The sequence below is a fragment of the Strongylocentrotus purpuratus genome, unplaced genomic scaffold (genome assembly GCF_000002235.5).
Source record: "Strongylocentrotus purpuratus isolate Spur 01 unplaced genomic scaffold, Spur_5.0 spur5_contig_862, whole genome shotgun sequence".
Lineage (NCBI taxonomy): Eukaryota > Metazoa > Echinodermata > Echinoidea > Camarodonta > Strongylocentrotidae > Strongylocentrotus > Strongylocentrotus purpuratus.
The window spans coordinates 1,026,885-1,041,427 of record NW_022145571.1 but is presented as its reverse complement, the minus strand read 5'-3'; the positions used below and the strand labels follow the sequence as shown (position 1 = coordinate 1,041,427).

Here is a 14,543-nt window from a genome sequence, read left to right as displayed (position 1 = left end):
TTATCAGAACTCCGATGGCAAATTTGCCAATACAATTAAAAAAAAAAAAAAAACACCCCCCCCCCTTCAAAAAAAAAAGAAAAAGAAAAAAGAAAAGAAAAGAAGAAAAAATAACAAAAATAAAAATAAATAACCAAAAAGCGATAATATTTTTTTTATTCTTACGTATAATCGTCTGTTTGCTCCTACTTGTGTTTGTTTTCCATTCTCCTTCATTTAATACACACAGGTATTCAGCATGGTTGGTTAATTTCTGAACCCAACAATGTTGGTAATGAAGATTGTGCCACTCTATCTTCTGATCCAAACATGGGATGGGTTGATATTTCGTGTAATCTCGACCGATCCTTCATATGTGAACGCTATCAGGGTAAGTCACTAGACCTAATGCACGTATGGTCGTTTCTATTTCATCAGAATTTTTTCTTTTCTTTCTTTCAAATTGGCCTGTTAGATGAAACTATAACACTTAATCCACTGTTGTCGACTTGAAGCAAACTCAAGCATGTCACCCCCCCCCAAACCTCCATTGTGCATTTTTGTTTTAAATAAGCGGGGTTTTCCCTTATCTACCTAGTGGCACGGGGTCTCCATCATCGCAAATATTGCAAAGGTCCTGATGAAACTTATATGCTAGATTGTTCAGCTAAAAGAGATTTTTTTTTCTTCTGTCGATTTTTTAAAATATGAACATGTGACTTGGCTTAAAAAGTTTCGCTGTTCACCACCTTTCAAAAGTCGTATGCATCTTACCCTACATGCTACAAGGAGAGGGATTCGAATCCCAAATGGCATTAATTACGTTCGCCACACTAGACCCAGGTGTAGTAAGTGGGTGATCGGTATAATTTATTCCTTGAATATGCTGACTGTTAAGAGTTTTGGTTAAAAGCGGGGCTAATGATACCCAAAATGTTTGATTAATAAATGCAATGACTCGTCATGGTTTGACATGCTGTTCTCTTCCTTTCTCTTAACACGATGAACATCTAATAACTGCAATCACCTCGTTTGAATCAATATTTAGACGTTCCTGAATATGAGTGGAGTCGGCTTGATGGAACACTGTACTATATCTCTCAATCGTCGATGACGTCATATACGTTTGCTAGAAGGTTCTGCCAGGCTCAAGGAGGGGATCTTGCCCAGCCTAAGACAGAAGAAATCAATGTAAGGACGCATCGTGATATTAACAAGTTTTATTCAAAGTATGGAACGTATAAATGAAACGTGAATAAAACTTAAACGGGCATTTAACAATTTTGTATGTAAGAATAGAAAATGAAAATCAATATAAGAAATTATTATTATTATTATTTTATTTGGCAAATCAAGTCACATAATACAACAATATAACAAACATGAATTGAGATTCAAAAATCAATAGAAAGCATATATAAATATTGCAATAGCAGGTGCATCCGGTCGAGCTGCCCGGGTATGGAAAAAGTTAACCAAATAACTGTGATCCGCGGACTTCCTCCCCACACCCGACTAGATGCACCTGATATTGGTTAAAATAAAGCTTTAAAAAGAAAAGATAGATGAGAAGAAAATGGAGGAAAGAGGGAGAAAAAAGAAGGAAAAAGAAAACATTGCATGACAATTTTTTTAAAAGTTGTGATTTCATGACAGGTATAGTAACATATTATTGCTGTTAATCATTAACACCGTCATCACGTTGTAAAAAATAAATATAATATCATTATCATTATCGTTATTAACATTATTACTACTACCGTTACTATCATGATTATTATGATTATTATAATTTGTATCATTGACATCAATATTTATATTAAAACATCATCAAAAAATTAATTTTCATTGAGAATACAATTTCAACAACGACCAGTCACGAAGCTATTGCACGATCATAATATGTACAGATGAAGGTAAGTCCTATATCATGTTTATGAAAATATTAAGATTCAGTAATACAATTTTGGAATGGTTTGGAATGGTTAAAATGGACTGTGTATTATTTCAAGTACATATCATTATTGTTTCATATTATATAATGAGAAATGGAAAAAAAATTATACGGTATACATCTCAGGTGGTTATTATGTGAAGTCTTATTTATAGAATTGAAGAATTATTTATATTCTATAAATGACTATAAACAGCAGTAATTAAACAACTAGCAATAAGAAAGCATAAACAGCATTAAAAGATCACACTGTTACAAATATGTATAAGCATATTCGTCATTATTATCAACATCATTTATATTATTGTTATTGCAATCATTATTATTGCTACGATTATATCATATAACGGTTACAATCATTATTAAAATTATTAAGGAATATAATGTATATTATACAACACCTACGTGGATCCTTGTCATTTGATTGGACAATTGTTGGTCACATGATATTCAATAGATGGTATATTGCACGGTCGTGCATTTTTGGTTATATGCGCCGTGCATTTTTGGTTATATGCAGACTGCGTACCTCTCTGCTGCATGTGCGCGTATCCCTGCGTGTATCTGACGCGAAGGCAATCTGCATGTAATCGAGATCGAGAAGGCTTGACTCCAACTTTAATTTATCTTTATAAGGAGTAAAGCAAAATTTGTTGATAAACGTTCTATTAGGTCTTCTTCGATGTTGTATAAAACAAATAATGAATGTTTTTCATTCGTTTAATAGTGCAAATATGTTCATTCGTTGAAAGATTAACGTTAATTCTATTCAACTCGGCTGACGCCTCGTTGAATAGAATGTTAATCTTTCAACTCATGAACATATTCGCACTATTGAACTCATAACATTCATTATTTGTATAATACAACATGAATAAATACGGAATCATATATACAGATTTACAAGCCAGAGTTCAACACCTTCAAGTGGGAGCACCAAGTTCCAATTTGAGTCCATAGTACATCGTTACGAATATGTTGAAGAAGTGTGTCCCACAATCTGGGAAATGAGTTAATGGCTGACGAACGCAGTCTTTCAGTTCGAGCGAACAAAGGTTTAAACTTCAGGTCGGTACTATACCTTGGGTTTACATTTATGGCGCTATTTACACTATCGCAGGATACATACATACAGTGGCGTACGCAGGATTTTTTCAAGGGGGGGGGGGGGGGGTTTAAAATCGGGTCCAAAATTTCGCAACGACTCAGGAAAATTTGAAAATCGCGCCAGCCGAAAAGTCGCTCAGTTGGGGAGTGGAGGGGGGGGGGGGGGGGGGGGGGGGGGGGGTAAGAGGACACTTTTTTTTTTTGTCTCGAAATTTGCCTTTAGGGTTTAGGGATTTTTTAGGGGGGTTTACACACATAAAAATACCAAAGGGGGGGGGGTTAACCCCCAAAACACCCCCCCCCCTGCGTACGCGCCTGCATACATAAACAAACATTTGATAATGAATGTGATCAAAGTGAACTTCCGACGAGACTCAAAAGATGACCAGCGGAGGCGTTGCTACCTTTCCTCGTATGACATTTCCATTCTTCTTTGTTTAAGGATAATTCGGGTCGCTCTACGTTGAATACCTTCAATCTTACCGATTACATTTTTCGTATACGGGGTCCAAACCGGTAGACCATACTCGAGTATGGGTAGAATAAGAGCTTTGTACAGACAAAGTGTAGCATGGGAAGAGAGACCAGATGAAACACTAAAAAGCAGCCCAAGGAGCCGGTTGGCTTGTGAGACAGTGTAGTTGACGTGACTATCCCAAGATAAGCGGTTATTTATCATGACACCTAAATATTTGGTCTCAGTTACCGCATCAAGAAGAACGCTATGATGCTGTACTCGGGAATACCTGGATTCTTAGCGCATGATATCCTCATGACTTTAGATTTTGAAGCGTTGAGACACATCTTGTTGTCTTGGCACCACTGATGAATGCTATCGATGTCATTTTGGAGGTATTGGTGATTGACGGGAGCATACATGGGGCGAGAGATGACAGTGTCATCCGCGAATAATGCACATGAGGAGTCAATGTAGCGGGGCAGGTCATTAATGAACAAGTTAAATAGACAATGACCTAATACGCTGCCCTGTGGGATACCGGATGTTGGTGAACTCCGTGAAGAGAAATATCCTTTGTACTGAACACGCTGTTGACGTCCAGACAGGAAAGACCGAATCCAGTACCATACGTACAATTTGTGCAATAGAACATCGTGAGGCATGCGGTCGAAGGCTTTTGAAAAGTCGAAAAAGACTGCGTCAATACGGGGCGGGCGACGTTGATCTAAGATAGACATCCACTGGTGAGTAATGGTCAGAAGTTGGGTCACACATGATTTTTTAGATACAAAACCATGCTGGACTTGTGATGAAAGGCAATTCGATTCCATGTGATTGCAGATTGCCCTAGAAATGAACGATTCCATCAATTTACTAACAATGGCCGTTAGTGCTACTGGACGATAATTTGTTACAAGCGACCGATCACCAGCTTTGAAAACAGGTGAGATATTAGCCTGTTTCCACGAAGATGGTAGAGATTGATGTCGAAGAAACAAGGCGAATAGACGCTGAAGAATTGGTGAGATAACTTTTACAGATTTCTTAAGCATCGTTGGCGTGATAGAATCAGGTCCTGGACTTTTCTTATCTTGTAGAAGCATTAGAGCCTTTGCTATATCACTAGTAGATATCTCGACGGAACAAAGTGGAGGAATCGGATGAACGCACGCGTCAGGAACGTTTGGTAAGTTACTAGGAGGAGGGTAAATAGACTGGAAGTAAGTTGCAAACCTTTCTGCAATGTCGTTTGGTTTATTGATGACGTTGTTGTTATCAACGAGGACCGGAGGGGCCAAGCTAGTCTTTCTTGACCTTACATAGGCAAAGAAACGTTTTCGGTTATCATTCAATGTAAACAGGTGGTTGACATACAACCAGTATGAACTGTTTATCATGCTCTTCGTTTTATTCCGGACTTCTTTGAACTTCATCCAGTCACCTGAACTATTATAGCATTTAGCAATTGTGAAGAGCCTATGTTTCTTCCTAATGAGGCCCTTGATTTCTCGAGTGATCCACGCTTTTGTCCGGATAACTTGTGTGGTATGGCATCACGGGAAGCTGCCAACAACAAATCAAGGAATCCTTCCCAAGTGGCATCAACATCATTAGGGTCAAAATACAGGTCCCAGGGAGCTCCAACAATTGATTGAAATGGTCAAAGTCGGCTTTTTTGTAGAGGAGAAATTCGCGTAATGTACCCTTTCCAACGAATGGCTTGAGCAGTCTGAATCTAAAATAGATGGCGAGATGATCACTCGAAACTGGGTTAGGCTGAACATTAATATAATCAAATAGATCTGGACGGTTAGTGTAGAAGTGGTCAATCATCGAACCAATTGTGGGGTCACGTGTTGACTGGCGTGTGACAGACTTCACTTCCTGAGACAGATCAGCTGCTTCCAACATGGACAACAGCCTAACAGCATTAGGTGCATCAGGATCCTTCACATCGATGTTAAAATCACCAGTCAGTATGTAAGAAAAGTAGAAAATCTGCTTGGATAAGTGAAAACAATCGGTAAAGGATATAAAAGGCAATAGAAAACAGCATGATGTCGTCATGATTTCAACTAGTTCAACTTCCAATGATGCCATAGACTATAAACATATCGATAAACTCATCCCACTATCAAGATCATTGCGCATTAGAAATAATCATCGGTGATTTTCTCTTTCTGATATATTTTTTCAATGCATTCACTAGATGCATCTCATGACGCTGGCTGGAGATAACTCGTATTGGTTTGGACTCGATGATATCAATCAACAGGCCACGTTCCAATGGATTGATGGCACTTCACTCGACAATAATGTGTATGTGTTAAATTGTATTATTCATACACACACACGACAATATCTCACATGCCCTACTAATGACAAACTGTAATTTAATAATTTAAATACATAATGCAATAGGTAGAAAATGGTATGTAACTTTAATAGCACGAGTATCTGAGGTACAAGTTGATATCCATCAAGCCTAGGAAGGCTTTCTCCGATGGATCGATGGCATCCCCCTCCCTTGAATAAGTTGAAAATAATATGTTTGTTAAATATTTCTTTTTTGCGGACGTCACAAAGCCTAAAATACAAGCCATGGTCATGATTTGCAAGAAAGGCAAATTTACATTTACAGTTGGATTAATATACATTTTAACTGCAGCTCGAATCAAACCCCTGACATACCGCTTTCAAACAAAGAAACGATTATGCCCTTTAAAGTAAAATATTTATGTTATTAATAATTTAGTTATACATTGTTGTTCGACATATCTTATCTTTTCAGATTTCCTGCTTGGTCGAATGGTGATGCAACCCTATTTGAGAGTGAACGATGTGTTCATCAACAGGTTAATAATGGATGGAGAAAACTACTATGTACATCCTACCTCAGGTTCGCATGTGAAAAAGCTCCGAGTGAGTATTGGCATAATTTTGTTGTCCTTTATATTTTGGAGAACTCCTTTATAATAGTCAGTGTTCCAAAATATCTGTTTTAAATGCAACAAACGAAAAAAACATATCGATTGGTGACATTCTAATATTTTGGAACAACTGTTACGAATCCAAAGTTGGTTTCCACTTTAGATAGAATTTCACACATTATTAATCCATGCTAGTACCGTCGTTTCAAGGCAGAAAGGGGAAATAAGATTATCATATCATATGGATTATGTAACTTGCCTATCAAACGTTCCTAGTTAGTTATTCAGGCTTTATCTACAGTCGATAGTTCGAGGGAGTTCTGGAGACGTGACGTCATACATCATCATATACCATTTAGATTGTGTTTCCATAGGCCTATATTTCTATATACCATTCCGTTTTAGAAATGGAGGTAACTTTGTATAGTATAAAATAGTATGAAGTAAATTTATGCAAATCATTTTGCATGTATCAACAAGGACTAAATGTTATCATAACGTATACGCAACATAGGGTTGAAGTGTGAGACAAGTCATTGCCTTGTCACCGTTTTGTATTTCCCCCTTAGTTCTTCTTCACCGGCAATGCTAGGCGGACACTAATCACTTGAAAAATATAACAATTTTCTCATAGGCCCACGCCCGATCCTTCCCATACGCATAATAGCAGCTACTTCATCACCCTACGGAGGGGGACTGCTGGATGCGTCATTTATCTGTCTACTCGGCTCAGAGAATGAAGAGATTCTCACATTCTCCACCAGAAGACTCGTCCGTCTGACCGAGGCTATAACTTTCGATAGTTACACAGCTCCAGGATACAGCAATGTTGTACCATCTGTAGTATTAAGGCATACTCTTCCAGCTACTATGGAGGGCTTGGGATTCTTCGAGTGTTCATCGGTGACAGCCAGTAGAATGACATCTGTTCCTCTTGCCATTCTTCTTTCTACCCGTAAGTTTCTCTGACGTTTCTTCTTTTCAAATATTCAGTAAAGGCGTATTGTCATGATTAAGCTCGTATGTTCTTAGCTGATAACAACAAAATAAAACAGGTGTTGGTGGTAAAGTGAAAACTGGTTTCCCTTTTAAAAATGTTAGAGATTACTTTGTAAATTCGTATGAAATTGTGAACAAACTGGATTTCCATTTGACATCAAAATTAAAATATGACATGGAATTAAAATTATATTATCGCAGGGAAAGTTTAGACTTTTTGAAAAGCACATACAACGCAATAGGAAAGAACGAGAGAGGAATAGAGAGAGAAATGCTTTTTATAGGTGGAAAGATTACTACTAACTTACAATTGAAGAAGGAAAAAAAAAATCATATTTTGGGGATAAATAATTAAATTTGTATTCGTAGGTGAATTGCAACCCATTGATGGTCGGTTTACAAAGACAGTACACGTTGGAGATGATATCAAACTCAGTGTGATGAGCACGACAGGGATGGTTGGTGAAGACGGAATAAGATGGCGGAAATTCACTGATGTAGACTGGGCTGATTCACTCATTGGAATGAGTTCTGGCAGTCTATCACACACTATCCAATCTGCATCTGTCTCAGACGACGGTGTGTATATGACTTACGCGGATGGAGCGGTGGAACAACTTCCATCCAGCTTCATAAGACTCATCGTGAAGGGTTCGCTCTTTTACTTCACTCTTTAATGTTGAAATATCCTACTAGAATATTGTGTAAATGTACCTTATATAAGAGTACTTATGTAATCCTGTCTACTGTAGGCAATCCTGTGCCCAATCGAATAACGTCATTTCCAATTTTAATGTCCTCTGTTGCTAATTATTTAGGTAAAATATTTATAATTTTTTATAAAAATGCCCAACACCATTTTACTGAAGAGTGAGTGCGCATTAAAATGTTACATAATTCCTTTGCATTTCTGTTCGAGAATGCAATGCAGTTTTTATAGTAAACTTTAAACAGTATTGATTACAAATTACATGTTTTTTAAACACCTCATTAAGTAACTTATTATCTATTCATTCAATGTTTTGGTACAGGGGGTCCCTTAAAGGAAGAACCCCTCCACGCATTTTTTTTGAAAGCTTTTTATTACATTTTCTATATATCCATGCTTCAATGAAATATAGTTTACTTCAAAAGAGAGTTGTTGATACCATATGTCCAGTGTAATTCATACCGAAATATGACATATCTCTATTCTTTCTATGAACAGAATGTCCTTATGGCCGATGGAATCCACCATTATGCGATCGTTTGTGTGATAGTTGTTATAATGGAGGCAGGCGCGTACGCAGGATTTTTTCAAGGGGGGGGTTTTAACATTTATAAATCGGTCCGAAAATTTCGCAACGACTCAGCCAGCCGCTGAATAAGCGGGGGGGGGGGGGGGGGGGGGGGGGGGGGTAAGAGGACACATTTTTTTTTTTTTTGGTCCCAAAAAAATCGCAACGACTCAGCCGACCGCTGAATAAGCGGGGGGGGGGGGGGGGGGGGGGGGGGGGGGGGGGGGGGGGGGGGGGGGGGGTAAGAGGACACTTTTTTTTTTTTTTTTGGTCTCGAAATTTGGAAATTTGACATTTTGCTCCGTTGGGGGGGGGTAAGGTCACCTTTTTTAGGTCGGCCATGGGAATAATTTTTTTTTTTTTTTTTTTTTTAATAATTAAAAAAAAAAAAAAAAAAAAAAAAAAAAACCAAAAGGGGGGGGGGGGGGGGTTTAAGGTTTTTTTTAGGGGGGTTTACACACAAAAAAATTCCAAAGGGGGGGGTATAACCCCCCAAACCCCCCCCCCTGCGTACGCGCCTGAATGGAGGTGTATGCCACGAACTCTCAGGAACATGCATCTGTCCTCCTGGATTTGCTGGAAAGAATTGCCTTCAAGGTATAATGATGGGAAACACATAATATTCATCAAAGTGGACATTAGTAAGAATAATCCACAATGACTGTCTTTTGGAACAGTCCGGACATCTGAGGCGAAAGGCGATGTTGGACTTAAGAAAGATGCAAATTTTCGTCACCTGAGCTGCGATTGGCGATTGAATGTTAAAGCAATTAAAAATATTTATGCAAGAGTAACTGAAATTTTCATATCATAAACATGATTTAAGTGAGTTTCATAATTAAATAAAATGTCACAATATTTCTCTTCAGCTTGTGGAATGCATCGGTTTGGCTGGGACTGTGAATTAGAATGTGGTCCCAGTCAGCCTCTGGACCAGTGTACTGGAAATCAGATCTGTCTACCTGATCCTTATGGATGCACCTGTTTGGCTGGATATACAGGAATCTACTGCAATGAAAGTAAGTGTTTAATCGGTGACGATTGCAACTGAATTTTAGTTTTAAAGAAGCTATTTTATGATTCCAATTGCTGATAGGGACAGTATTCATCATAGTAATCTGAAAACAAATGGTATACCTTGTCGTTACCTCTTTCACTCTAGAAAATAGTATGTGAGTGTGGGGGGGGGGCTGATAAATCGTCAGGAACCTTCATGGAAAATAAAGAAGTGACATATATTACTGCCGAATCTAATTTTGAGATTGCCAATAGGTGTAAGTTCCTTGCATGTTCAACAAATCTGTATGTACCCCATCTGTTTCGTCCTCAAGCATGTTTGGTTGGTATGTTTGGAGCTGATTGTCTTCAAGAATGTCACTGCACTGATGGAGCAGATTGTGATGACATCACTGGTGAATGTCCCGGAGACTGCTCGCAAGGATGGTCTGGAGCAGCATGTCAAGGTACAATCATTTACTTTACTTTTTATTATATTATTGAATGTTTGAAAGTAAGGATACATCGGTATGAAACAACGCTCCCATTGCATTGTCTAGAATCCTATATGTTCATCAGCATGGTAAAAAAAAGGTCTCATGGTCCTCATTTATATATATAGGTTACGCTCATGACCAATGGGAACCAGATAAACTATCTCTGCCTGATTTGCTTGAGTTACTTTGATGGCTCGGCTATGACCATGATAACCAGAGCGATAATGTCAAAACAACATGAGTGATGGGCCCTCTATCTACGAAGCTATTATTATTGATTCACAGTAATGATTTCTCTTTATATTCCTTCACATCTAGTTCCGTCTGTTTGTCCCATCGGTTACTTTGGAGCTGACTGCAATCAGGAATGTAACTGCAGAGATGCCACAGCATGCGAAAAGGAGTCTGGATTTTGTGCCGAAGTTGAAGGAATATGTGACATTGGATATCTTTCTGATTCTGTTGATTTCCCATCAAGCTGTATAAAATGTAACATTATTCTTGCTTTATAACTTTAATATTTTGAAATCCATTCACACAGCAAACACGATTACTCGCACAACTGACAACGTTCATGAATTGACCAAAAGATGGAAAATGTCTTGATTATTTCGGCGATATTTTTCGTAGAGAAGTCAGGCTTTCATTATGTTTTCTTTTTAACAATATAAACGTCAAAGGATTGCGCTTAAATAACGATTGAAAATAACGAGGTGAGAATGATGGGGCTTTGGGAGAAGGGGGCTGCTGCCTTTTCTCTCCTGTGAATCTTTGAATTCCTAATATTCGGGTCCCTAATCAATAGCGAGATTTATTTTTGAGAGGGAAATATTTAACATCATTAACAGGAATTAATTTGCTGGCTATGCGAAATTTTGTAAACATGGAAAGCTGTATTCGGGCAAGATGCTCTAACGTATATTTATAAAAGTTTTTTGTCACAGAGGATATTTGTTCATAATACTTAATGCAAGAAAATATCACCCTTCTAATAAAATGGTAAGAGTATCACATTTTGGTTTTGAGCAAAACTAACACATATATGCACTGGTAACTTTTATATTTGATTTCGAAAGAAATAAACCACTTAGTCTGAACTGTTATAATGTAATTCTTTCCCGGTACACTTCATTTCTCGTGTAGTTTCTGGATGCTACAGCTCTTGTTCAAAGACATGTCATTGTTCTGGTGGTGCTGAGGATTGTAACTTTCTGACTGGTGATTGTTTGTCATCCATCTGTCATCCAAGATGGATAGGGGATCATTGCCAAACAGGTAGGATAATATTGCCCTCTTCTGTGTTTTAAAGAATATGCTGTAAAATAATATTTAAAGACATAACATTTTTATAAGCCACACGTTTTCAATAACTTTAGCTGAGGCAGCCCTCATCAGCACACTGTTCGTTTATAGGAATCAATCTAGGCCTTTTGAGAAGACTGAGAAGTGCACATAGTGTATATCGAGCCAGATGCTGGCATTAATGGTTCAAGAGGGAGCTGGAGTGGGGGTTCTCAACTCCTATCCCTACAAAAGTCTTCAAGCCCCCCCCCCCCACTTTTTCGCGAGATAAATACAGAAAATGAATGCAAGAATCCCAAGCACGGAAGCCCCAGCCCCTTCTCCCTCAAAAGTTGTTTTTTCAGAACCGCTCCTGGCTGGATGGCGGGATTCAAACCGTAACCCATTGATATTTCACAGTACCGTGGTAATGGTTTATCTACCATACCTCGTCACGACACAAGCCCACGTCAAAAAAAAAGCTGATGGTGATGACCTGTTCTTTCTATTCTTTCACCAAATTTTAGATCGCTTTGAGACGAGCTCGAGGAAGACCAACCCAGGAGTGGCGATCTTTTCTTGTTCGTTCACGGCGTCATCAGGGCAAGCTCTCAGCCCCGCGGACATCAAAGCTGCTCTTGGGGACTTTTCTGCAGCGAGCTGGATTTCACAAAGCAGCTCTATATACATAGATAGAACCCTCAGCAATTCATTTACTCATGTCAATATGGGACCAGAGAAAGCGATTTACTGCTTCGTCGGAGATCCTGAAATCCCTTCAGAGTTCATGTTCATAAGGCTACCTCCAAGGCAATTCTTTGGTAAGCACTAAGCATTTCCTACTGTTTAAATGCCCTGTACAAGTTTACATTGGTTCGTCTAGCGGTTCTTGTACTAATTTGATGAACAATTTGCAAAGCGCTCTAACAGGGAGTAAAGTTGCCATAATACTCTGCGGAGTGGGTGAGAAAGGAACATTTTCTTTATGTTTCTAAAATCAAACACATGCTTGTAGAACTATGCAAAATGCACCAGTTTGAAAAAAATTGTAGTCATTCATTTCTTGAGATGTTGGCTCAGGGTTTTCATTCAACATGTACAATCGAGAATGATAATTCTGGTCCTGTTATGATGTAAAAAGAATTTATATATTCTTGATGCAATCCGTGTTCCTAAAAAAAAATTCTTCATTGATAAAAATTCGCGCGCTCGTTAATACAAAGTAATCTTTTCAAAAGGTATCATGATTTTAGTTCTAGTTATTCAAATAATTGATTCTATTTTTTTGGGGTGGGTAGTAAAAATAAATATCCATGGGACAAGTAAAGCTACTTAGATATAGGGCAATATCCCTCTTTTCTTCATAGAATTAACTTGCCTCTTTCAAAAGATCCCTTAAAGCATATTATACTTCTTCCCTAAGTAAATTAATGCGATTTACCCATTTGTATTTGTCTAAAGCTATTGTACTCTTTGTTTTTAGCGCTTTTAAATGATCAATTTTATTTTTTATTATCATCAGTATTATTATTGCTATTGTAATTATTACTATTTGTGTTATTAAATTTTACCTTGTGTTTGTCTTGACGCTCACTTATGAAGCGTTACCAAGCTTTAATGGTGTACCAGAACTACTTGAATTTGGATACTACCACGCAGCCATCGGTTGGAGACAATGGGACTCTAGCTCTGATACCGGGGAAGGACCAATTGTAGGGTACAAGTTATACGTGCGATCAGGTAGCAATGTCGTGTTGGCTAAAGAAGTACAACCCCCAAGCATGGTGAACAATACGGACCGTTCCGTATCGAAGAGGTCTGCTGAGAATGCCAGTGAGATGGTCATGTATAACGTCAGTGGACTTGAAGCAGGATCAACGTACTCTGTCCAGATTGCAGCGATACGAGATGGTATCAACGGTGAAGGAGAACAAGGACTAGCATTGACATTTACAACTGAAAGTGGTAGGGTCTATCATTTATTTTCCCTGCCTTCTGAGCCCGCTCCTCTCATCTTTTTATACGCGTTATTTGACGACCCATATTCTAGAAATATATAAAATATCATGAACTAAATTAAAAAAAAAGAAAAATTAAGAATGTAGAAATTGGTAATTACAATGTCAATATATTTTACATTAATTGAACAATAATCACACACCCACACATACACACACCCTGTGGAGCGCTCACACACACAAACACACACGTACACACACAACTTTCCATACGTATTAAATGTCTAGCTGTGAGCAACCTACCGTACTGGGACCGGTCTGTTTGCATGCCGTTACAATCAATTATGATCACATGGTAGTATCGGATTTATTCATCATTCATTTATCAACTCTGATGCTACCTTGGTATTTCTAATCTAGTATCTGATTCATTTATCATTTATCTATTTAAACTCGGATGCTATCTTGGTATTTCTAACTCCAGTCATTCATTTTCACTAACCTCTTCATCTACTACTTCTTCTCCACCAAATTCAACTTCAGCTGGAGGTTCTTCAAGTTTCATAGCAACTGTCGTAGGAAGCGCTGTTGGTGCTATTTTTGTGATTGTTATCGCTATAATTCTCATCATCTTCTTTTACAAGCGAAGAAGGTTAGAGAGATTACTTGTATATAAATTGTCCCTCTCATCAGTCCATTCTCATCGAACTCCTCCATGCATGATGCTAAAACAGTATGATCATGAAAATACAATCGGAATTATGATTTTATAAAAATAAAAGAAATCTATAAAGTTATTTCATTAATTTCTTCTCCGTTAGACATGCTATTCACTGTAAATATTCTAAAGCATGATTTGTTTTTAAATGTTATGGTAACCCATTTAAAAAACTTGTTATGTTAATGACATGCATTATAAATTTACCGTACAAATTCCCACATTTCATGTTGACATGTTTATATATACCTATGTAATTTTTCAAATTGTGTTTTTCATGAATGCAATTTATCTATGCTTTCATAATATTAACTTTCAGCAATGAATCAGCCACTACTAAGTCTAAAGGGAAGGAGTCCGATTCGTCTCCGCAGTATGAGAACCCTG

At 37.9% G+C, this 14,543-nt stretch overlaps 1 protein-coding gene across 1 annotated transcript; it reads left to right on the top strand.

The window, feature by feature from the left end:
- Nucleotides 1-281: 281 nt before the first annotated feature.
- On the top strand, nt 282-13,939 carry LOC105442673. The gene is made up of 15 exons (XM_031000505.1): nt 282-370; nt 1,028-1,170; nt 5,710-5,819; nt 6,292-6,422; nt 7,065-7,385; nt 7,799-8,080; nt 8,637-8,702; nt 9,235-9,303; nt 9,576-9,725; nt 10,038-10,169; nt 10,518-10,688; nt 11,343-11,474; nt 12,008-12,301; nt 13,083-13,445; nt 13,923-13,939. The coding sequence occupies exons 1-15, from the start codon at nt 310-312 to the stop codon at nt 13,937-13,939; spliced, it is 2,442 nt and encodes an 813-aa protein (XP_030856365.1). The 5' UTR covers nt 282-309.
- Nucleotides 13,940-14,543: the final 604 nt, after the last annotated feature.